The sequence below is a fragment of the Polyodon spathula genome, chromosome 2 (assembly GCF_017654505.1).
Source record: "Polyodon spathula isolate WHYD16114869_AA chromosome 2, ASM1765450v1, whole genome shotgun sequence".
NCBI classification, from domain to species: domain Eukaryota; kingdom Metazoa; phylum Chordata; class Actinopteri; order Acipenseriformes; family Polyodontidae; genus Polyodon; species Polyodon spathula.
This window is the reverse complement of record NC_054535.1, coordinates 48,914,495-48,941,716: the sequence shown is the minus strand read 5'-3', so window position 1 is coordinate 48,941,716 and position 27,222 is coordinate 48,914,495. Positions and strand designations below refer to the sequence as shown.

The window sequence follows — 27,222 nt, the reverse complement described above, 5'->3', positions numbered from 1 at the left end:
AATACCGTGATTAAGCAATAATCCAATCAGCTATTGACTGGCTATTGCTGAATTGATGGGACCAAGCCAAGGGCATATAGAAGACTGTGTTAGCTTGGAAATTTAGTTCTGTTTGGTAATGCGAGGGAGCGAGAACAAAGCCAGCGAGGAGGCACTAACATCTCTATGGACATTTATTTATTTTGTCATTGAGACTCTGGTCTCTTAATTTCTGGAACCAGACAGTCCTACATGTCCCATGCTGTTCACAGTACCTTAAAGGGGAACCCTGGTATTACAATTATATGCATGCAAGAGAACTTGCCAAACTGTCTTTGTTGTTTTCAGTGTTAATGGTTGCCCACTGAGATTTTAAAGACATCATGTCACAGAACAAACTGAAAAGATAATTTTTATTTTGCATTACAAATGTTCCAAATAAATTCCCCATAACGAACATTATCATTAGCTTAACCGCATTTGGGTGCAATTGTTAGAAACTGTTCAACAGCTTGATAGGCAGGGGTACAGAACTTTAACAATATCAACAGAGGTTGGAGAACTTTTGGATATTATGGCTTGAAAAGCTATTTCACATCATCCATTGTTGGGATTTGTTGTCAGGGCATGTTAAAAGACCGGAAAGTAAACAAGCACAGACCTCGGAGAGGCAGTGGAATGGACAATAAAGACATAGGAACAAAGCCTCTTCAGTTTTAAAGAGAGACTAAGAAATGCTTTCAGTCCGAAGGTGGACCATGATGACCCCAAAGACAATTAAACACCAGGGCAGTACCCAGGGCATAAAGCTAATTTAACTGCGAGGTTTGCTATAAAGAAGTTTTGCATCAGTCCACGAAAGAGAATGAAGCGTAAAGGCTTTGTGAAACACCATAAGGGCAAGCCTGTTCCATTCTGAAAAATATTCTTTGTTCAGAGACTGAGATAAAATTGAAAATGCCCAGATTCCAGATTGCACAGCACAAAGCATTAGCTGTAAGATGTGTGTCAGTGAGCAGTGAAGGAACACTCCATTTCTTTAAGGGTCACTACAGTGCTCTCTCTCTCTATCTCTCTCTGGCTCTCTTTGTATTCTAACTGAATGTAATGACTGTGTCTTCTTTAGGTTCTCAGCTGCTTAAGCTTACAGGGATACAGCTTTCATTAACAATAAGCAAGAAGCAGTTGAATTCTATTTTCTGAATTGTTAAAATCAATGCTCTTCTACATTCTGATCAAAGAGCAGACCTACTTGGTTTGAAGCTTGTGAAATTAAATACAAAATAAAATGATTGGTCAAGAATGCCAGAGAACACAATGCATAGGGAAATTAGGTATCTAAACATAAAATTACGACTCACCTGAATCAAATTAAAATCATCTTTTATTGACTGCCAAAGAATTTAGGAGACAAATAAATCTGCCGTTTACCTGCTTTGGAAGAGACAGTGTTAAAATTAAGAGATACAAACTTTAATAAATTGCTTTGCAATTTGCTGCTGCTGTCTTAATAAACATACAAAGACATCAGGTGGTAGTCAAACTGAAACTCATTACTTCGAAATTACTTCTGGCAAAATTGTATTCAAAACACTTCAACAAAAAGCAGTGGCTGAAAGTAAAGACTGTAACAAAAGACTAACAATAGACCTGAATTCATTAGCTTTTTCAAGTCGATCAACTCACATTTTTCACAACCACCTACGGTTTGGTATTTATTAAAGCCAAATATCAAAAGGTGATGACCTTTACCAACTGTCTATATTATTTTAAGAACTTGTGCTTTCAGAATATTGACCAAGTCAGTAGCATATCATTATCTGTGATCAATATGAACCTCCAACAGTCAACAATACATGTAAATAAAATGATTTTTAGTCATTTAAGACTTTTACAAGTCTAATTCAACTGGGAAACTTGTCAAATAAAAACCACTGCTCTGCCAAAAATCCAAAATGTCTTTTTATTAAAAAAAATAAATAAATAAAAAGTGGAGCTGTTTGTGTATAAATCATGGGTATACATCTCAATTCTGTTTACAATTGGACCATGGAACGATGGTCAAAGGTGCTTTGGACTGTTGATGGACAACGACACCTGAGCCTGCCAGTTCTGTTGTCAATTCAGCACTTGTCTTCTTTCTATTCCTTAAGGATATTATCTTTAAGTATTGCTCATCCTTGTTAGACAGCTTTTTGTTTTCCAGTCCTGGGTTTGTCAATTACAGATGATGTTTCTCTGTACTTGTAGATTATGCTTCGGATACCACACCATGAAAATCGAGTGATGCGAGCTATTTTGCTCAATGTTTTTCCTTCTTTATGCAAGTCAAGGTTGTTATAATAGTAGAAAATACTAGTGGAGGCTTTGAGTAAATTGCTGATGTCCATAATGCATCAGAGTAGAAAAATGTAACATGTCTAAGACTTTTCCATAGCAATGTGTATATGTAAGGTATAAACATAAGAACATAAGAACATAAGAAAGTTTACAAACGAGAGGAGGCCATTCGGCCCATCTTGCTCGTTTGGTTGTTAGTAGCTTATTGATCCCAAAATCTCATCAAGCAGCTTCTTGAAGGATCCCAGGGTGTCAGCTTCAACAACATTACTGGGGAGTTGATTCCAGACCCTCCCAATTCTCTGTGTAAAAAAGTGTCTCCTATTTTCTGTTCTGAATGCCCCTTTTTCTAAACTCCATTTGTGACCCCTGGTCCTTGTTTCTTTTTTCAGGCTGAAAAAGTCCCTTGGGTCGACACTGTCAATACCTTTTAGAATTTTGAATGCTTGAATTAGGTCGCCACGTAGTCTTCTTTGTTCAAGACTGAACAGATTCAATTCTTTTAGCCTGTCTGCATATGACATGCCTTTTAAGCCCGGAATAATTCTGGTCGCTCTTCTTTGCACTCTTTCTAGAGCAGCAATATCTTTTTTATAGCGAGGTGACCAGAACTGCACACAATATTCAAGATGAGGTCTTACTAGTGCATTGTACAGTTTTAACATTACTTCCCTTGATTTAAATTCAACACTTTTCACAATGTATCCGAGCATCTTGTTAGCCTTTTTTATAGCTTCCCCACATTGTCTAGATGAAGACATTTCTGAGTCAACAAAAACTCCTAGGTCTTTTTCATAGATTCCTTCTCCAATTTCAATATCTCCCATATGATATTTATAATGTACATTTTTATTTCCTGCGTGCAGTACCTTACACTTTTCTCTATTAAATGTCATTTGCCATGTGTCTGCCCAGTTCTGAATCTTGTCTAGATCATTTTGAATGACCTTTGCTGCTGCAATAGTGTTTGCCACTCCTCCTACTTTTGTGTCGTCTGCAAATTTAACAAGTTTGCTTACTATACCAGAATCTAAATCATTAATGTAGATTAGGAATAGCAGAGGACCTAATACTGATCCCTGTGGTACACCGCTGGTTACCACACTCCATTCTGAGGTTTTTCCTCTAATCAGTACTTTCTGTTTTCTACATGTTAACCACTCCCTAATCCATGTACATGTGTTTCCTTGAATCCCAACTGCGTTCAGTTTGAGAATTAATCTTTTGTGCGGGATTTTGTCAAAAGCTTTCTGGAAATCTAAATAAACCATGTCATATGCTTTGCAATTATCCATTATCGATGTTGCATCCTCAAAAAAATCAAGCAAGTTAGTTAGGCACGATCTCCCTTTCCTAAAACCATGTTGACTGTCTCCCAGGACCCTGTTACCATATAGGTAATTTTCCATTTTGGATCTTATTATAGTTTCCATAAGTTTGCATATAATAGAAGTCAGGCTTACTGGTCTGTAGTTACCTGGTTCAGTTTTGTTTCCCTTTTTGTGGATCGGTATTACGTTTGCAATTTTCCAGTCTGTCGGTACCACCCCTGTGTCAAGAGACTGCTGCATGATCTTGAGTAGCGGTTTGTAATTTACTTGTAAACCACGACGGGCGTGCGGTTCCCATGATATATACCATGCGTGGGATGGTGATAACTTATTAAAAATAAATTGCACATGTTTGTTTATTGTTAATTTCTTCATCAAAAGTGCCATCTCACTAGAAACTAGAGGACTGAGTACAAGCTGTGATGATGGGCGGAGTTTCAAATGACATTAAGGAAATAATGAGACCAGCTGTGATGGAGACTGAAGCCGGATCTTGAGGTGAGATTGTAAACTCGTTATATGCGAGGCACACATATTGTAGTACGTTTTCATCCTTTTGGCTCTCAAAAGATGTTTTTGTTAGTTGTCGGACACCCTCGTGTCCTAGTCGTGCCAGATTAAGTTGATGATTGAACCAGACTTTACGCACCAATCCGACCGCGGTGTCAGGGGACAGTACCTCAGTTTCTCGCAGACGTTTAAAATCCAGGTCGGTAATTCGGGGGGTCATGTCTGGTCTTGTCTTTTACCTGTTTTTCTAAGAGTTTTCATGACTGACAGGAATACATTATTGCTGGTTTTAAACTCGCTGTCAGCAGAGATGTTAAAACTTCTACTGTTTAGTCCAGCTTAGTGTTATAAAACTGGAGACTGAATAATGGTCCCCAGTTGAACTTGCTCTGGCATAAAATTCCCTTAATGTTTTTGAGATTTTTTGGACTTATTTCCATAAAATTAATGTCCATATTTTTTTTTTTCTTTAAGTACATTCACCAGCCCATGCTGTAGTTTTTTTTTTTTTTTTGTGTGTGTGTGTTTTTCAATCTTGTGTCTACTGTTGCTGGTGCACTTATTTGATTTATTTATTTATTTTTCAGATGGGCTGCTGTCTTCACTCAGAATGTACCAGTTATGTGGAGTTTCACCCCCAATATATATTAAAGGAAACAGGTTCAATGCCACTCATTACTGACTGTGGTTTTGTAACTAATAACAAATAAAACAACAGTTTGTCATGGAATTTAGAATGTAGCGGTGCGTAGTGATTTATTCAGTGTGAAGCAGCTCATCCAGACCAGGAAGGAGGCGTAGTCACAATGCCCGAAGTCATCGCCCTAATGTGGTACGCGATGTGTCAGTCATGGATTGGAGGAGATGTGACTGAACTAGCTATCGCAGGCGACGTGACTACGGGTATAACAGGGGGTGTGATGTAATCTGTTCCTTTGATGTGGTTACTAAAAGGACCCGTTTGGGAAACGGAAGTAATTAAATACCGTGAGTGTTAAGGGTTTTGATTGTTGCTAACTGACTGTGCTTGTCATTATATACGGCTAACCTCCGGGAGCTGTAGATAAAACGTCAGCAATTACCCGGACAACACTTCACCACTGTACACAAATAAACCTGTAAATCACCAGTTTCACTAAGAGCACTCACTCTGGACTTGTGGCCGTATTGTGTTTGTGTGTGTCTTGTTTAGTGTATTATTATTTTGGGACTGAACCCCGTGGATTGCCTGAGCGATATACATCGTTGTGTAGAGCCAGGTATTATTATTTGTCAGCAAAGAGCTGCTTTTTCACTGTCTTGTGTCTATCATTTCTGAGCACCACATTACCACTGCACTTGTGCACTACAAACCACTTTGCCACACCCTTCCACAGTAGTGCTTGTTCATTTTCCCTGTCTCAGGCAAACTCATTTGCTCTCTTTTTGCCTGTACAGTATACCATTGTTTTGTTGATCATTTATTTAAGTTTAGCAAATTAAGTCGATAGGATGTGCTTGATTTTTTGTCTGCCTTTCTCCTGCCTTAACAACTTTGTTTAGAAAATGTTATGCAAAGTATGTTAGTGAAGTGGTCTTGAAGTCTAAATGCTATATTCATGTCATATACAACACATTTTTAAACATATGCTGGCAGTGTGTAACAGTTAAGTTTATTAGAATAAACTATTATGGGCTACTGTTTTGTTTTCTCTGTTGGCTAGTGGAGAAAATGTGTTTAGCAGCCGAATTGAGGGCAAAACCTGTTTAGACACATTCGCACATCCCTGTGCTATTGCACTACTATATCATTGTAGATATAACTTCTTGTGATCCTATAATTCTAGGTGATGCAAAACTTTTGGCCATAGCTGTATACAGTAAACAGAAGAGGATTATAACCAGACACTTTAATATCAGTGCTACACTGATAACAGAACTGTAAAAGTGTCCCCTGGGTTTTCACATCAATTAGAAATGTTTAATAAAAGCTTTTCAAAAGAGCTGAGCAGCATACAACCTACAGTCTGAAATATGTTTTGTCACTTTTGAATGTTGAAAATGCAGTATTCTAAAATACAGTACATTACAGCAACTGAAGGAAAGAAAAGCTTGGTTTTTCACCAAATAAACTAAACTGTATAATACAAATGATAAATATCCTGTAATGTTTTTTAGAATCTTAATGAGCTCAACCTAACACTATCCTTATCCCTTGATACTATAACAATTAAAATTTCTAATTATAGCTAGGTTATGTGCCACAGGCAATATCCAATGTACTTTACTTCATTTGTTCACTTAAACAAACAGGCTCTGATTGAAAAACAGACAGTGATTGCTTTTGCACAAGGCGTATATAACTGGGATTTATTTCTAAGTAAATGTAATATTATTTAGGAATAGTATGTATGGCTAATTCACAGGTAAAAAAAAAATAATTAACCATTCCCATGATGGAATAGCTAAGAAAATGGAAACCTGTAAAACAGCAATAGCTGTAGATAATTGAAAATAACACTTAGTAAGAGTGGTTGAAACAAAGCCATACTAAGGGCCTCATTCACTTAATGGCAATAAATGACCGGAATTAACGCATGGCAGGGGGAAGCCACACTGCGTGCAAAAATGAACCAGCGGTAGCTCTATTCAATAAGCTAATTATATACACAAATAAAGCAAGCTAAATGATTAATTTGCAAGTTGTCACAACACACAGAATTCAGCACGCAGAATTCAACATATGGAATTATGCATGAGGTTTACACACAGCACTATAGTATATATATATATGTGTGGGTGCTGGAAAGAAAAGGTAAGCATGGGAGAAATGTTAACTGCAAACCTAAATGACAAAAAGCTTTTGTGTTTTTCTTTATAAAAACAGATTTTTTTTTTTAATGCAACAGTAAGGTAAGGGGCTTTCTGCGTGCAAAAACACGTTACCGCTGTTTAGTGTATGAGGCCCTAAGACTGTTGTTTAATTTGATTCAGAACCTTCATTAGTTTTATGATTTCAAACACAGTGAAAAGAAAATGTACAGTGGTATTTATTTACATATAATAAACAAACACCATGAAGCTGTGTATTGACAGTTTTTCTGCTTTGTTACAATTTTATTTACCAACAAAGATGCTTTCATCTGTGGCTCAGCTTGGGACGAGGATGTAATTAAGTCAACACAGTGATTCAGTTTAAACCACTAATTGCATGTGCTTACTTGGCTCATAACTCAACACTTTCACCACAGATGCTGGTCAAAGATTTGTGTGTATGTTTTTTTTTTTTTTTTTATTATTATTATTATTCCAGCTTTTAGTATGTCATGCTTTGAGTACACAATGCAATAAACCATGAGCCAATGGTCTATTTACTCCACAGCAAGTAACATGGAAAACTGTACGAAAATGCAGAAATTGGAAAACAGCCAGAAAAGCTGGTGCTTAAGCAACCAAGACTGAGCAGTGCCCACGTGTGTTTCAATCTCAGTCGACCACAGTAAATGTTATTGGAATTTTTATGCTGTAAAATTGCTGCTTTCATGCCCAGTGCATCTGACAATAGGAATCCTTACTCAAGTTTGAGAGTGGGACTGACATGTCTACAAGTCAGAACTGTGCATCCTGTTAAAATGTGGTTAGTACTTGACTGAGTTCCTAATAGGGTAACTGACATTAAAATACATGTCAGCCAAGTAGTCAGAGAGAGAGAAGCTCACTGAGCAGGCCTTTCTGATGATCTACAGAGTAAAAATAATAAAAGCTTGATTTCATCAAACAGTCAGTAAGAAGACATGAATTTTAATGGTTTTATGGTCTGCCACATTATACCACAACACAACGTCGCTGTTCCAGTTTACAGATATGATATTGCTATAAAGAAAAAGTACAAGCAACTCCATGATAATTAGCTTAGGTTGGTGACATTTCTGCAAATTGCATCCTTGAGCTACATTTCCATCCAGACTAATTAATTTCAGATTTTTAAATTGGTACAGAAGGAAAACAGATTGTTTTTGCAAAAGCTTTCACATTAAGTGTTGTCTTGAAATTAGTAGCCTAAGCAACCATGTGTATTTAATTATCTGTACAGTTAAATATATACTTGTGTGGATGACTGACAGTGCTATAGCTCTGGTCTAAAAACACATTAACATGTGCATTATTCAGCTGACACCTTGGAATCATTTAATTTCAGAGAATGAAATAAGAAGCTTACTATTTTATGCACTGTATTTTATAACTGAACTCCTCTATGACGTATTTTGTATAAACGAACCACACACGCTGAATTTAAAAGCAATATACTAAGCATCAATAATAAATAAATAAATAAATAAACCTGCCACATGAAAACAGGTATAGGAGGTTTGGGAAGAAATTATGTAATGTTATTTATATTGATATATATTTCAAGAATGTACCAGCTACAGAGCCCCATGTGACATTCAAGTGCCAAAATATGTGTGCGTGTGTGTGTGTGTGTGTGTGTGTATATATGTCTGCAAAGTGTCTGCAGGTTGAATTTTAAAACATATAATTTTTTTGTTAGTTTTTAGATACTACACATTTATATTACTTATAGAAACGTTGGAACAATATATATATATATATATATATATATATATATATATATATATATATATATATCACAAAGTTACAGACCATACATTTAGATTTAGAAATTACTGGGTTATCCAGCACCTGAGGTGAAAATGGATGGCTTTTCTGTTTAATATGAATGGAAGATCAGACATAATCTTTAACTGGGTTTCAGTAAGCGTGGTAAAGCATGTTAACAGAGTTTGATCCTCTAGTTATGTCTGCAGGAAATCTACCATAACTTTTTGGCAAATTGCACTAACAGCTGATCTACTGCAGTATGACAGGACTTTTGCTTACCTTTACAGCTTTGTGTCTTTCTGAAAGGCCTCCAGAGACATGCATTTAAATGTTGGATTCAATAACAGTTTAAAAACATCAAAAGGATTATGCATGTCATTAATAACTACAACAATATAGCCTAAAGTAGTTTGTCTCAGTTTCACAAATACATAATAAATACATATACAGCACTACTATTTAAAGGGGGGTGGGGGGCGTTATTTAAATAAATGTGCATTTGTACATAAATTAAATTACTTATTAAAAAAAAGTTACATGTTTTACAGAAGCTTAAGGTATTTTTTTTCCTGAAATTTGATAAACAAAAATCCCAGAGAAAACTGGGAACTCAACTGATTTACTTGGATTCCAATCCAATTATTTCATTCTTCCATACTTTTTTTTATTACAAAATATCTTTAGACAGGGCAAAATACTGTACATATAGTACACTGGCTTGTTGTGTTCCTAGTCCTTATCACCAGGAATACAATTGTTTTGTAAATTAAAACTTTTACAATAGCTGAGATACTGCAGGGTGAGTGACCTGGTTTGACAATAATAAGGCTACTGAATAAAATGTTTTTGTTCCTACTCCTATCAATAAGTCTTCATTACAAGCTGACTTTATAATTCTGTTACAATTACTGACCGTCAAAAAAACCCTAATGCTAGTTTCACGTCTCAATAAACTACAGTATAGAGTTTTAATACTGCAGTAAACACTGATTGCCTGTAATAATCTGAAAGCATCTTGCTTTTTCTTTACTATTATATTTTGTCAGCCCCTAAATACTTGTACATCAGAAGCAACACAGTGTGCTGTACAAGATAGCAGTAGGAATGATATGAGAAGTGTTCAGAATGCAAGTGGATTAAAATTCACTTCTTATATGAAACACAGATAAAATCCAAATCTAATCAGATGTCATCTTAACCTTACCACTACATTCATTTCACAAATTCAGTGATAACACTGGCACTTGTTTTGCTTATAAACACGTGCTAATATGCAGATACTGATGTGAGCTTATTAAGTTGCACAATGATTTTCATGATTAGAACCAATGGAGGGTAATCTGTTCTTACCGTTACTTGGAACAAATACAGGAACTGGATCAGACTCTATTATGGGCAAATACAACCCAGCAGTGTATTCTTCATCGGTGTCAAATTCATGAACTGGCTGGGTGGTATTATTACTTAGCAACCGCCTCTGGTTGTCATGGAGATTGGGTGATGGAGGTTGGGAATGAGAACATTCAATGACTGACGGACTGGATGAAGAGGATGGCATGGGAGTACCTAAAAATAAATACATAAAATAAATAAACAAATAAGTACTTTAGTAAACAAATACATCATTTAAACTTAAACACAAACAAAGAAACAATACATAAATAAATAAATAAATAAATGCAAAAAGAACAAAATGTGTCCTTGGGATACTTAAATAAATGTGACCATATACAAAGACTGTAAACAAACAAACAAAAAAGTTGTTTTGGGGCCAGTTCTCAGGAAACCGACATAGTTCTGTCCCCAAAACAATACTAGACTTGAGCTGAAGTGGCCGTCCAGAAGGCTCAAGTGGTTGCCTTTTGTTATCAGCAAGTTATGAAAAAGCCAGCAAACAGGACTAGCTCCAATTCCATTAAAACTTGTTATTTAGGAATGATGGCTGAGGGAAAGCTTTGAGATTTCACATCCCAACTAGTGGCTGCAATCACTGAAAGCCATCACTGTTTGCATCATGATAAATTGAATTGCCAGTTACTTGGTAACAAAATAAATGGGAAACGAAAACAATGTAAATGCATTGTTTTTATTTCACTAAGGAGCACAGATTTTACATGTAATAGGCCAGCATGTTGCATGACTAAAGATTTTAAAAGTAAATAGAGGTGAAGCAACAGACTGGAGAAATTGTATTCAAATACTTTTTTTTTTTTTTATTTATGTAAAGTGTAATTAATCTGTGATAACAATGACCGATTCAAGGTTGCTGATTACCTGACCCCGAACCTCAGTAAAACAGAAAGCATGACTAAAAAAAAAAAACATAATAATAATAATAATAATAATAATAATAATAATAATAATAACAACAACACATGTATCTATGAACAGATAAAAAATGTTATCCTGCTCAATGACAATCATTAACATTCTAATAGACTGATGATTTAGAGTTTATGTTTTTAATATATACATGCTCAACACCTTATGTTATGCAATATCCACATCTTGCTTTCTATTTCATCATCACTTGGACTGTCTTACATTTTGTACATTAATTAATCATTTAATGTACAAAATGACCACTGTTGTGTGGTGCTCATCTCTTTTGTACAAGTGAATGCTGTCCCAGGCTACACTAATTACTGTTCTCTATAAGGGATTCAGCATTGTTGGAAAGGATAAAACTGCCTGAAGAAAAAGGAGCTGTTCTGTTTTAATTAATTCATGTTTTACTATTTTCAGCAGACTGAGCTCTCATTCTATTGATGAGAACAAAGCAAGGGGAGTGAGGTTTTAAGAAAACGGCTAAATCTTCTTCACAAGCAAATTCTGAGCAAACTGTGGAATGGTACAAGCATCCAGAGCACAATTCTATGGTGAACCATTCCACAGTGCCCTTAAAATCATCGCGACAGCCCTTCGGATCCTTTTTTTAATAACTCTGTGCTTATTTTAGAATCAGTTAAGCAGATTATGATCTCAGCCATGGTGGTTCAGACACATTAAGCTACCTCAAATTAATATTACTGCAGGACAAGGTGAAAGGTTTATGAATGCAATGAAGCCCTAGAATTAAACAAGAACACTATTTCACTGCAACAATATTTGGCAATTTGAAAAATATATACATGTTCAACACCTTATGTTATGCAATATCCACATCTGAACGTTCTAGCCAATACACACAGTTCCACTAAAATACAAAGTTGTTTTCTGGTATTAACAGGAATGCCTTTTAGTGTATTTGTACATGTTTTGTTGTTATTGTTTTTTTTTTTTTTGTATTAACAGTATTTTGTGCATTTGAGTCTTGCAATGAATATTCCTATTCTGCTTCTTTTCCAGCTGTGTTATATACCAATGTACACTTTTGCTTGACTTTGTGATAAAACTGGTACTTGTATTGACTTTATTGTTAATCTTTAAACAGTTTGAAGCATTTTTATGGGTGTTGTGGGCCAACAGTATGAACTTATTTTTCGTATTAACACAGTATTTCATGTGGTTGTTTTGCAATGAAAATTAGTTGCTGGTTAATTTTTCATTGATTGTCCATGCTTACCAATGTACACGTTTTGAGGGTGAACAATAAATATGTGTTAATAAAGATGATATTTATTGCTTTTTATTCATTTTAAAACCATGTTTGTTTGTTTTTTATTGTGTGACGAGCCTACCTTAATACACGCTTGTGTTACGATATTTACAGTGCTGTCTTTAGTGGATTTTGCTGTTTTTATTATTATTACAATACAAACTGTTATTACCCACTAACACAACCTTTAATGACGCTGCTAGAATGTTGCATCTGAAGTATTTGCAGATGTTAGTGATCTTACATAATAAACGCAGTCTCAAATAGTCGCCGGTCTCCAATAGGCACCGAGGCTACTGACAAATATTGTAAATAAACACTGGGGCGTTTATTTAAAGTGTTACAGTATTATTATTTTTGCTGTTAAAGAAGTACACTTCAGCAGTTGCCTCCCAGGAAATACACACTATCGCTATTAGGACAAAAAAAGGATAAGAAGATATTGACTCTCTTATCTACCGAAAGATGTTAAATTATACTTTAACAGACTGGAAGATTTGATGGGTTCCAGTTGTTAGATCAATCGGTAAAATACAGTATGAGATCGGTTCAGTGGGTTAAACACAGTTATAAAGAGATCTAAACAATATGTTATACACTTCTCACAGGGAAATAAGGAAAGATTACATCCTTGAATACTGAAATCTTGCCAACGGTACAAAAAATAAATATTAAAACCTTAAAATAAGATCTCTTCTCTCTCAGGTTCCCATTTGCTCATGTATGCGTTACTGTAAAAAACATTTCCCACTAACACTTTCTCTCACTCTGTCCGTCGCTTCATCTTTTTATTCATTCTAATTGTACAATCATTTTGTCTTATAGACCCCCTGCCCACCATCCAACCTGTTTGAACTGGCCTTGGCATTTATCTCACTGCTGGGTATCACATGCTTGTACAGTCATCCTGTTGTGACAGTTATCACTTAATTAAAACCCTCCATGCAAATATAACTGCAGCTTGTAGCTTTGTGTCTGAGTAAAACAAGACTTATGACTAAAAAGGCCTTCCACTCCAACCTTTCAAGTAGTAGCTGAATGGATCAATTGTGGACAGGTATACATGTTATTTAAATGTGAATGAACATAAAACAAAGCTGCATAAAACAGGCTATATAAAGGAACCTCGGCAATTCAAAAATAAAATATTTTATCCCATTCATGTTAGAGAAAAGCAGGACCTGGGTTAAAACTACCAAGACTCTTTCAAGCCAACATACAGTACACCTACAGAATTCATATTACCCGTCAATTCAAACTCAGGTATTTGTATCATAAAGGGGGGAAGCTTCAATCTTCAGCAGAAAGAGTCTACATTGCTGGTATTTGTCATTAACATAACTGTTTCTGTGTTACCTAGACTGTAAATAGCTCCAGCATTCTGGGCTTCCACTATTCTTTTCCTTCAGTCCAAGAAGGATTATATGACAGGCCACTCAGCAAGAACCATTCATGGAAATAGGTAGTCAACTAAACAAAAAGAAGGCCAACCAGGGAACTGAAGCACCAAGATTTAATGAGGCAAAACATTAGAATTACAGAAAGGTAGTCCACCTATGATATTTTACAAGCAACATATATGCCTAAGATGAATTTTATACTGTAAATGACTTTTTATTCTAGTCGACATTTTGTAGTTTTCAGAGTTGAAAGGTGGCATGTATGTAACTCTTACTTTTTTTGCTGTTTTTTTTTTAAATTTCTATGCAGGGAATTAAATGTGTTTGGCAGATCTAGAAAAACAAAACAAAACAAAAACTTATAGTGCTATAATTGGCATAAGAGAAAGTGAGGAAGATGATTCCCCAAAATACTATAAAAATTACAGAAATGCAGTAAAAAGGTGAGGATAGAGGTTGCTTTTAGCTCACTGTAACAAAATCTGTGACAAAGGTCGACAGGAATAAAAGTCATCACAATTTTAACCACTTAACCATAGAGGCATTGACTGCATATGTTAACAAGAAACAGAAACAAAGCACGAGGTGCTAAGGTCATTTATTTTCTTTACTGCTAGAAATGCTTGCCATCTTTCTCAGTGGTTACAGGTTTAGGCATATGAAGGGCATCAGTGTAAAACAAATATTCTATTAAGACAAGTTAAATGTAGCATCAGTATTCCAGCAAAAACACATCTCTGTTAAACAGGATCCCATATAAACACAATCTTCTCATAACAAAACGTATAATATTTTAAATACAATACAAATCTAGGAGAGAAATAGTACATTAAAAAAAAAAAAAAAACACACACACAATACTAAAAAAAAAGGCTACATTTGCAATGGCAGAATTTGGATTCCGGTGCAAATACGTTGCAAAAGGTTCAAGGTTCAGTCTTGCAGAGCGGTTTATAGAAAGGGATTTTAAGTAATTCATGTCAGTACCAGAAAGAAAGCACTAAGAAATATTAGTATAATGTACAATGCAATCACAAGCAGTGCCTAATTTAATTTCCTGCGTCAAAAAAAATAAAAAATAAAATACAATGTCACCATAACAATAGCCTGGTTATAGCCAACATGATGAAAATTCTGTAACTTACCGAGAAGAATGTATATTTCCATTCTTCTTACAAACAGCCATGAGATAAAATATGAAGGAAAGTTTCCACCTCACCTCATTTGTTCTTAACTCCTTGTTCATTAGTTCACACACTCTGCCCTAAAAGCAGGACACAGACCACATACCACTTCTCTTCAGGCTCTTTCAGTGACGAGGAAAGCACAACGCTTTCCCCATGTAATCTTTATAAAACCTAGCTGTAAAAAAAGCATGTATATCAAGCTGTTTCTATACTTGCAAAGCAGAGAAAGCTCGGCCACTATACTGGCAGAACTGGTGTGTAGCAAACAAACAGCCACTCTGAAAACAGCTGTGTGGAGATTACTTTGGAAAATTATTCAGGCTTTATCGTGGTGGTTTTGATATGAAAGCGCTACCACTTACAGGCTAGCTCTATGGCTGGATGAATGCCCTTCTCTGAATATATTTTGCACTTAAGGGGGTATTCTCAGAAATCTTGCCAATCCATGCATCTTCCATTAACTTGTATGCTAAAATAAAATAAAAACTAGAACTTATTTGCCCTGCCAGACAAAAACTGTCATAATTCATTAATAACACTGCAATGCTCAGGTTTCCTTCAAAAAGCAGGGAGAGCAGCCTTCCGAGAAACTTCTCTCTGGGCCCAGCATTATTGACACTAAGGGACCAGCAGGGATGGGTGGGTGGACAAATGAGTGACAGAGCACCCTATGAGTTCTGCCCGTGATCCCCAGGGAATGCTGGAGCCCTTCAAGGTCATAACCTCACTGGTTGTATTTTATTGGGGACGGGGGCTGTAAAGAAAATGCAGTATAATAAAGCCTCTCCATTTAACTCCTAACTACCTTCAGAGCCTCTGGAAATGAAAGTCTTCTGCTGCACTTCAGGGAGCTGTATTTTTTTATTTATTTTTTTATTTTTTACTGCTCAGTGCTTCTTTCAGAGAAATGCTTAATGCAACAATAGATCCCACAGTCCTTCTTCACAGAAGCCTAGCACTGCAGTACCTGCTGCAGGCAACACTAAAATCGGAAATGTATGCTTTCCACTGGGAGGCCAGGGTAGGGATGGGAGACTGGTAGAAACAAAAATAAGACACTGGAGATTTAAAGAAAAAAACTAATATTAAGTATATTAATTATTTAACGGTAAATGTGGAGATTCCAGTATCGGTATGTGGATGATACTGACATTTAATCCGAGGGGCATAAAATGCAGTGAGTCTTGGTCTTGTTAAAGTAGTGCCTACAGATTAGGTTTCCCGAGAAACAACAGTTGACTGTGTCCTGCTGCCTTCAAAATGCCAAGCCTGCTGACCTGCTATTGTACATGAGCTTGTCAAACATTACAGAACAACACAGCTAGTTTGGCACTCAACTCACTTGGCAATTCATACACTCTGGATAACCCAACTGATATGCCACAGTCTACATCAAGGGCTTGCTAACATTTACAGCAACATGGTCAATAAGAAAAAAAAGAAGGACTAACATCCAGAATCCTAAATCAACGTCTTATAGTTCCATAGCACACAGGCACTCAGATAATTCAAATAATATACAGCTCTGCTTTTTTTATTATTTGGCAACCTGCACTGCTTCAGTCATTTATATGTTCTTCTTCTATCCAACACATATACTGGTTGGTATGCAAGGGCCCCTAAAAATAGCATCCTTCCATTTGCACTCTACAGTACTTGGTGACGGAATCATACAATTCTGACAATGGGGATATACTGTATAGTGAAAATTAACACTCAAAATAAATAGTACTATTTTTACAGAAAAAAAAACTGCATTATGGTTCTCACGGCTGTATGGTTCTTTTCTAAATCAAATTTGAAAGAACAATTCTGCAGTTCCATTAGAGTTAAGTCTCAGAAATAACCACTATCAGACAGATTTTTTCAGTCATATCCCACTATGCATCAGAGTTGCCCTGCTTCCCATATACATTATAATGTCATTCCACTAGTCTCAATCAGTCAGTGCTGTATATTAAAAAATGCCACACACCTGTTGAAACAAATGCTATTTTAATATTTTAAGCACTCAACTGTTTTTTTCCACCGTTACTATAGAGCTACAACTCTCCAGCCTCAGCACCCTAGCTTTGCTCAAACTGTTTAAACATGATAAACAATGTCCAATAAGGTGTCTCTTCTCAGTAGAACTGTATAGGATAGAATTGGATTGGCTCGCTTTGAAGTAAAATTGCAATAGCGGTGAGCATGCATCAAGTATTAAATGGAAGGCAACAGCCTCTTTGAGATTAAAAGTCCTTCACATTAATTTGGCTTTGTTTATTTATTCTCACAAGCCTCTTCCTGTTGAGTGAATGGAAACAGGAGGCAGAAGAGTTTTGTTCACACATGCCTGGTGAGATTCATGCTGCAGTAAATTCACCTACAAGATTCACAGAGATCGACAGCATTCTTTCCTAGACATGACATACAAAAACAGTGTATTAAATTTGAAATATTAAATATTGTATTGGTTATAGTAAAATTATGCTTGAAAACTATCAACTGTTACGTTTTGCTGAGAGAGATGGTACAGCTATGACCACAACTTTTGCATCACCTATATTTATTTTTGGATTGAGACAATACAGTAGTTGAGACTTGTACAGTAGTATTTAAGACATGTTGGATTTGAAATGTCACAGTTTTTCATTACGTAACTACAAAAAACTGGAAAACTACAAAACTGTATGTAATTCAACATACTAACGTAGAATTATTCCACAGGCTTCATTCAACTCTGTGAAGCAAAATGATTTAATTATACAGGGAGATGCAAAACTTTTGGCCAAAGCTGTACAGGTGTACTCCACTTATAAAAGATCCTGTTAGAATGGAGTTCCATTTACAACGTACTGAGGAGGCATGTCCCTGCCAGATAACATGGGTTTTAATGGGGAATTATCTACTGCTTAATACATAGTTTTCCTGTATTATAGGCATGTTTTTTGCATTTATTAAGTGCAGTTTACTATATACAGTACCATTTTTTTAATCAGTTTTCCTGTTCTACGGGTAGATATTTTGCAGAAATAAGGTACATCAAGGACAGTAGATGACAGTCACTGCGGCATTTGCTATGTTTACTTTTATTCTATGTTTTTGCTGGCACAGCCATTGTACAGTATAAAACGCATAAACCTTGATTTACTATGGTCTTTATGGCGATGTTTTCATATATTTGACTAATAATATTAACGTTATAGTTTTACATATGTTGTACTGCTGTAAACTTTTTGTTTAAACAAAATGACCACAATACACATACAGCACCCCCGAATCAGAGTGCTAAAATCTGTTCATTATTCAACATCGAACAAGCTGAGTCTGTCCGCCTCACAAAATTCTGCCTTAACTAACGGATGGTCAACATTTTGCATTTTTATATATATATATATATATATATATATATATATATATATATATATATATATATATATGCTTTTGGGATATTAATTTGTTAAGTTTGTTCATAGAATGATTTTTTTTCTCTTGGGCCAGGTTTTGACATGTGTTTTTATCGATATGTTTTCATACTAACTTTTCTACTTGATAACATTAATCCAATTTCCGCCTACGATATGATTAATGTTGCTGAAGTATTTATTTTCAAAAGCTTTTCCTTAGGTTGTGCTGCACAATGCTGGGCTTTTTTTTCTTGGGGGGGTAGTCTTGCACCAGGGTAAATCACAGTGCCGGCACTGGGTAGGGCTAAGACTGCTAAACACTGTGTGAATAAGTGAAGAAAAACTAATCATGTGTATTATATATAAACCTGTGTCAGTGTTTAACATGTATACACCTCTGATGTGTTTAATCAAGTTTACAAATATAGCCACTTTTTCTTTTTGTGCTCTATAATAACATATACAGGCTTTGTAGCTATAAATATATTCTCAAAAAGGTAGGAAATTCTTTGGAAAAAAAAAAAAAATTAGTTAATGCATCACTTCAGAATGATATTAAAATGACAAAAGTAGGGAAATGTGATGTTAGGTTTTTTAACCCTAAATACATTCCCTCCCACCCTCTTAGAAGCAGTGGAAGGGGCAAGGCAACACAAGCAGCCACAGACAGCCATCATCAGTTAAGAAGAACAACATACAACTCTGCAAATAACACAAGAGACATTCATCATCCTAGTCCACTAACTGTAAGAAGCCTACTGCCATGGGTAGTGTATATCTCGGCACTGCTTATGCAGGTCTAGTAGGACACGAATGCATAATAATGGCACCAACATGACACTGAACCTCTATGAATTCCTCTGCCATGTCTAGTGTGGCATCCACATGTTTGATGTGCGTTAGTTTGTTGGGTGGGGAGTGGGGAACTGCATGCAGGGCAACATGAGGGGAAGTGTATATGAATGGTAACTTGTGAGACACAGGTGCATGACAGGACTACCAATAGTGCTATAATATATATCTATGTCCTAGCATAACTTTCTGTTGTATGGAACTGCAGACGTTCAATAGCATAATAGTCTTTTGCAAGAGAGGAAGGGGTGATGGGCTGGCATTAGTATTCATAGTAGCATGGATAAGGGGAATGGGAGCACTATAAGAACAGGACACCCATGCAACAGAAGTATGACACAATGATATTGTCACCTGCAATATCATGAGGTGTGAGGTACAATGCTACATGGGCGAGTGGAATGTACTGTGTCATGTCAGTTTGAGAGTTTTTTAGTGTCATGCTGGATGAGCAACAGAATACAGACTAATGGGAGGGGTAGCCTCACTGTCACAGTTGGGCTGTATACATTGTGCTGTAATACCAGCATGTTCTGTATTCTCCAGTGTTTTAGGACTACGTTGGCAGACAGAACACACATGTCTTCGTAAATATCCATCCTTATGCAGTGTGCCTTCTCCAACAACCTCGGTAGCCTCCCAGTAGGTCTCTAGGGAGCACTTAGAGGTCATACACCTAATGGACCATGATGATGGATGTCTCTTGTGTTATCTGCAGAGAGTTGTATGTTGTTCTTCTTAACTGATGATGGCTGTCAGTGGTTGCTTGTCTTGCCTTGCCCCTTCCACTGCTTGTAAGGAAGTGGGAGGGAATCCAGAGTTAGGGTTAAAAACCCTAACATTGCATTTCCCTACTTTTGTCATTTCAATATGAACTCTAACTGATGCATTAACACAGTTCTTGATTTTATATATATATATATATATATATATATATATATATATATATATATATATATATAATATTGATAAGTACCTGTGAAAGAGAGAGAATGAATCTGCGCTGCAAATCTACCTCCCAACCTAGGAGGGCGCTATGTAAGGTTGGTGGTGCGACTTCACAGGGATAGGCCGGCCATCACCATCTTGGTGAAAGGGAGTAGCTGTGAGACTGCAAAGCAACTATTATGATCGCTGTGATGTGCGAGGCGATTGGATAAAGCATGGTGCCGTGCAGATCATGGGAGGAGTTTGGCAGACAAAGGTGTTGAAGCTAAGTTTACACTGAAAATCTAATTGTGTCAGAGCTGTGTTTGTTTTGTTTTGTGTTGCAGATGGAGATTGACTGGGAGCTGAAGCTGCGAAAGCCAGCACAAATTCCAGATATCACCAAGCCCTGAACATTTCACTGAACACTGGACACTGTACAGGACACTCGCACTGGGAACACTTCCCGTTTTCTGGGCATTGTGGATTATTGAGTGTGTGTGTGTGTTGTCACCGAAGATGATGATAAACATTGATTCATTGTATATAGACCCTCTGTTTGGACTGCCACTCATTCCTGCACGTACGAAATTCACATTTCAGCAGGACAATGACCCGAAGCACAAAGCCAAAGCCACACTGGAGTGGTTGAACAAGAAGAGAATTAATGTATTTGAGTGGCCCAGTCAAAGACCTGACTTGAATCCAATTGGACATTTATGGTGAGACTTGAAGACTGCAGTCCATTGACGACCCCCAACAAACTTATCAGAACTGGAGCAATTTTCCCATGAAGAATGGGCAAAAATGTCACAATCCTACTGTGAAAAGCTAGACCTATCCAAAAATACTCATAGCAGTAATTGCTACAAAAGGTGCGTATACCAAGTACTGAGTTAAGGGGCTGAATATTTATGCAACCAGTAAATTTCATTTTGTACATTTTCTTTGCCAGTTTTGCTGACATTTAACCTCCTCCTCATACAACAGTGTTAAGTTTAACCACTACAGCTTTGAATAAAAAAAGTTTGTTTGAAAAACTGTTCATACATTATTTATAATTCAACAAAATGTGACACTATTGGTATATATTTAATTTATTCACATCTTTGGATAAATATTAAATAAGGATATCTACATTTTAAGTAACAGACAAGCCAAGCTGTTTATTTTGGCAAGCTTGTTGGTTTTGCATCTTTGGCAGCTTTTTTTTTTTTTTTTTTTTGCACAATTCTTTAATATTCATCAATCAGCTGCCCAAAGCAATATCCAGCAATCTAAATATCCATGGGCACCTCAGTGAGATTCTTATACAGTATGCAGATCTGCAGGGGCATAGTGTTTGGGGATGTGATTACTGAGCTTTCTTGATCAAAAGGTACATGCAGAGAAGATTTCCCAATTTACATGCTAAATCACTCCAAAAAGACCAGAGCTACCACATGAAGATGTCTGGAACAGAAATGAAAAAAAAAAAAAAAAAAAAAAGGATTTGATAACTTTAGGAGGAAAAGGAATGATCCTCTGTAACAAGGTGATGTTATATACATGGGTCATCACTGCATAATACTGAGGCAAACACAGAGTATTGGGTGTTGACATGCCGCAGAGTGCTGACACTAGACTACTAGCAATGGTAGCCATACTGTCACATTTAATAAAGAAAACAAAAGAAAACAAAAAATAAATGTTTTCCACACAAGACAAGTGCTAGTAAAAGGAATGTCCCGCTCCAGGAACGAGCACAGTCTTGCAGTGGAAGGGTTTCGTGTAGCAGTTCTCTCCATGGAGTGGACGGTCTCCTCCTTGATGCAAACACAGCACCCGTCTGTGTAGCATGGCGGTGCAGTCGCCTCGAACTGTGGAGTAGACACCCTTTTGAGATTTGCCCAGCCTCCCTGGCATGCTTTCCAGCCAATCAGGACCTCTCGGTCAACTCAGCACCGGACGAACCTACCTGCTCAATCGGTTCCTTAACAACGTCTTCTGTTGCAGGTCCCAGCTGCACTCAAGAACCACACAGCTGTAAACTAGCACTATTGTTAGTGCTAGTTTGTTTTCCAGTATCAGTTATACTGAACAACCATTTTTGAGTTACAGCAAAAACAAGGCTTTAAGTAATATTAGTGCTAGCACGAACACAGAATTTTCATGTTCGGATATTTTATCATAATTTAAATATTCATTTGGATATTTGTTTGCTTTTCAAAAAGTAATACAAGCCATTATACTGCTCTGAACACAGGCAGAGACAGCATAGCAGCAGGGGCAGGGGGCGTGGCCATGGCCCCTGTGTGTGTGTGCTTTTATTTTGCAGCAAGCCCTTATAATATGTAACACATTAAAATAGAAAAATATCCCAGGAGTAAAGAAAAAGTTATGTAGGACTTTCATTACCACAGTGAATCATCTGATGTGTTTATTTTTTGCTATCTAAAACTTTTTTTGCTATCTAGATCTTTTTCATTTGCCATGTTTTGAAACTGTCAGGCAAATTCTGGTGAGAAGGTGTTAATGGTAACTTATTTAGGTTTTAATATTTTTCCAATAGATATCTGCATCTACAGTGCTATTACTCAAATGTTTATTGTGTTCATTGTTTAACACTGGGTTGAATTAAGTACATTATTTTTTTATAATTCAGAGTAATACTCAGGGCTTGAATTTCAGCTTGGGATTGCGGGAATCGTGCATTTTCCAAGTTACTCCTGCATATCTGCAACTTTCAGTGCAGGAAAATCCTGCAGAGATATTTTAAGACACCAAGCTACTGTATTTTCCACCCAATTTAGAATGCCTGAAAGGCTACAATCTCTAAATAAATAAGTAAAAGTATTGCTATCTTTAAGTATTATAGAAACTCAGTACACTGCAGTAAGTAAACAGTTTTGAAAAAAAAAACCCAAAAAACGATATTAAGTCTATCTAGGTGTTGTTTTGCAAGAGGTGGCTTTCGCTTTAACTCTTGAAACTCAGCCCCATTCATTTTGGGGCATCAGCGCACCTAAAACTACGCACATATTACTCAGGCACTGTAAAAACCACCTACAGACAGCAGGCTTTTCAAAGACGTATTCAGTGTGTGCATGCAGTACTCTTAACCGGAACTACGATCGCCTGAAGTTAAGCCTCTCATCATATGACAGAGTTCACAGCTTCGTTTTGAATCTGTTGTTCCGTCACTGTAGCAGTTGGACTGAAAGGGACGGTATCATTGGAAAGCTTAGAAGCTCAGCTGCCCCCCCACCCCCCACGTTCATTTAATATTGAAGTTCAGTGGAGCAGTTTTTTTTTATTGTTTAGCCATCTATTATTACAATATATACAGTGCCTTGCAAAAGTTTTCACACTCCTGACCAATTCTCTCATGTTACCGAATTACAAATGGTACATTGAAATTTCGTTCTGTTTGATATTTTATTTTTAAACGCTGAAACTCAAAACCAATTATTGTAAGGTGACATTGGTTTTATGTTGGGAAATATTTGTAAGAAAAATAAAAAACTGAAATATCTTGCTTGCATAAGTATTCGACCCCCACACATTAATATTTGGTAGAGCCACCTTTTCGCTGCAATAACAGCTTTAAGTCTTTTGGGGTAAGTATGTACCAGCTTTGCACACAGTGTCCGAGTGATTTTGGCCCATTCTTCTTGGCAGATTTGCTCCAGGTTGTTCAGGTTGGTTGGACGACGCTTGTGGACCGCAATTTTCAAATATGCCACAGATTCTCAATGGGATTGAGATCAGGACTTTGACTGGACCACTGTAGGACATTCACCTTTTTGTTCTTGAGCCACTCCAATGTTGCTTTGGTCTTCTTTCTTGCCACCCTCCCATACAGGCCAGTGTTATGCAGAGTTCTTGATATGGTTGACTGGTGCACCATTACTCCACTCCCAGCCACTGAACTCTGTAGCTCATTCAAAGTGATTGTTGGCCTCTCTGTGGCTTCTCTCACAAGTCTCCTTCTTGTTTGAGCGTTGAGTTTTGAGGGACGGCCTTTTCTTGGCAGTGCCTGGGTGGTGTGATGCAGCTTCCACTTCCTGATTACTGATCCAACTGTGCTCACTGGGATATCCAAACACTTGGATATTATATTGTACCCTTTCCCTAATCTATGCATTTGTATTACTTTATCTCTAACTTCTGTAGAATGTTCTTTGGTCTTCATTTTCCTTCAGATTCACAGCCTTACCAAGGATGCTTCAACAGTGGGGTTTTTATCCCTAAAACATGACAGCAACTTTAATGGTTCACAGGTGGAGGCCAATGGTAAGGTAATTGTGTCCTCGTTAGGGCAATTTCTTTCATCGGTGCAAACTGGGAGCTTCCACAGCACAGGGGATGAATACTTATGCAAGCAAGATATTTCAGTTTTTTTTTTTTTTTTTTAAATATTTCCCAACATAAAACCAATGTCACCTTACAATAATTGAATCTGAGTTTCAGTGTTTAAAAATAAAATATCAAACGCAATGAAATTTCAATGTACCATTTGTAATTCGGTAATATGAGAGAATTGGTCAGGGGTCTGAATACTTTTGCAAGGCACTGTATATAGCAGTGCCCAAACATGATTATTTTAGAAAAATGTTTTTTTTTGTTTTGTTGTTTTTTTTTACATATATTCTCATCTCTACCACATATAGTATGCCTGATCCTGTTGCAACTTACATAGTATGAAAGGGAAATATTGTGGCCTTTCATTTGATATGTTACATGCATGCAGTACAAACTATCAAGTAGTTAAACATACATAACTGAAAACAGTGAAAAACAGGTGGAAATAGGGCTGAGTGCAAAGAGTTAAAAAAAAGAAATGGAGCACTGGTTAAAAAGAAAACCAGTCTGAATAATGATGCAATATATATATATATATATATATATATATATATATATATATATATATATATATATATATCTATATATATATTATATCTATATATATATAGAAATATTTATCGGAATCCCCCCTAAAATTATGGAACCTAAAATGTCTTCTGAGCCAGCAAATCAAGGCACTTTTTCAATGGTCAGTTTAAAGTTAAATGAAAGTCCTATTAGTTCACTTTTAAATACTGAATTACATACATCTGTGTACGAATGTATTGTTTACTAATGAAGGGCTTAGTTTTTACTGAATCTGCCCTGCAACACATGACAAATCTAAAACCAAAATATTGGCTTACAGTCTAATTGGCCTCATTCTGACGCGCAGTTGGCTTCTACAGTTAAGCGGTTTTGCAAGTACTTAATTTAGTACTGTAATTAGAAAATACCATATTATTTCCTGTTTTCATAGGTATACTATGACCCTATCTAAGATATGTGGTAGACTAAATTATTTGGAAAGGGGTACAGGGCCACTGCATTAAAGAATTTTATGACCTTTTTGATGGTGCCAAAAATCTATGTGGGACTGTCTGGGAAAAATGCCAGAATACAATAAATGTGTCTAGATTTTTCAGTAGGGCATTAAGGACACCAACTGTCAATCAAAAAAAAAGTTGATGTCAAAATGATGTTGTCACATTTTCAGTCATACATTTAAAAAAAAAAACAGAAAAAACTGCAAGACTATATTTTGCTAAAAGCTAAAGGGAATGAATTTGACTTGAATTTACAAATATCTCTAAAATAGATAAACTCAAGTATTTAAAGTCATAACAGTGCCTTCAAAGTTGACTTGATTAATGAAAGGCAATTGAATTTCTAATCCACCTGTATGTAAGAATTCAAATGTAATAGTGTCCAAAGCTATTCAGCTTTAATGAACAAACAAACCCAATTGCTGTTGCTTTCAATACGATGTACTGTTAACAATTATTTTGGCTTTGATACCTAATCTTGTAGTGTTACCAAAAACAAGCAAAGTGATCAAGAACAACGAGACTGAAAACACAAAGCTATGCAAAATCCTGTCCTGGTAAAGGATAAGATGTAAAAGGTAAACACAGTACTGTTTATACAGATGAATAAAAGAATGAGTTCTTTGTAATAACCCACCATCCATGGTAACAGTTTAATTAGGAACATGCTGGCACAATTTGTGATCCATGTTTCATATGATCCCAGCAGAGGCTGGCCTGCAATCAATCTTTGTATTATTGTACCTCATGAAGAGACCAATCAGAGTAACTGAGGGATAGAAAAGCGCTGTAGAAAGACATTGCTGCTGTGATTGGGGAATGCATTAATCATGGATCATCTTCCTTTTGAGGATAAACACGCCTTAGGATACGGACAGGTAAAAATAAATGAAACCAAAAGGATGGCTGGAGGCCCTCAAAATGGCATGCATGACACGCAGCTGTGGCTACAATATAAAAAGATCATAAAATGAAGATGTTCACACAGTCTAGTTTAAGCCATTCCAGCTTTATTGTGTTGTGTGTATACCACACTAATTTATTTATTGCTTTGCTTTATTAGACTCCTTAAAAATTAGCTAGCCTAGCTGGTGAAGTAGCTAACAAAATGCTTGGACATGTCTGGTTTTGGCTACCTTTTTTGCTTGATCCATTTTTTTTTTCCAGAATAAAAAGACTGAGCTTAGCAGGGACGAAAACATCTGCTATCTCAGACCAGCTGACTAAATCCATTGTAAACTGTATTGTAAACTTAGCACTGAAGTTCAGTTTTGTGTTTGAATTGTAACGACTGCTGGCTGCAGACATTATAATATGCTTATAAAAGCATTTACATATCCAAAGGATATTAGCTTGTGGGGCAGAAGAAAATTCCTGCATGTCAATGGAGAGGGCAGGGAAAAGCCCTGCATGTAAATAAATGTACTGTGCTGTTAAATGTATTTATAGTGGGTTTATTTAAAAGAACGGGTTGCTGATGGTGTCTTATGATTTAAAATGTATTATTTATGTTTATTTAGAATGGGTGTTGCTGTGGTATGATTTGAATGTATTTTGTGTTATTTAAAAGAAGAGTGATTTTCTTTACTATTGTTGGTTTAAATGTGGTCTGGCGGAGGCAATGTTAACGGTGTGGTCGGCAGCAAATTAATTAACAGAGTTCCTGTCGACCACGCAGATATTAATGATCATGATTATGTACTTATTTATTCAATAATTATCATCAGGTGTTAGT

At 36.4% G+C, this 27,222-nt stretch overlaps 1 protein-coding gene across 1 annotated transcript in view; it reads right to left on the bottom strand.

The window, feature by feature from the left end:
* LOC121297390 (teneurin-3-like) overlaps window positions 1-27,222 on the bottom strand; it is a 258,654-nt gene that overhangs the window by 105,562 nt on the left and 125,870 nt on the right. Inside the window, exon 4 of the mRNA XM_041223701.1 lies at window positions 10,113-10,328. Coding sequence (XP_041079635.1) covers window positions 10,113-10,328 — 216 coding nt within the window. The remainder of the gene's footprint in view (window positions 1-10,112; window positions 10,329-27,222) is intronic.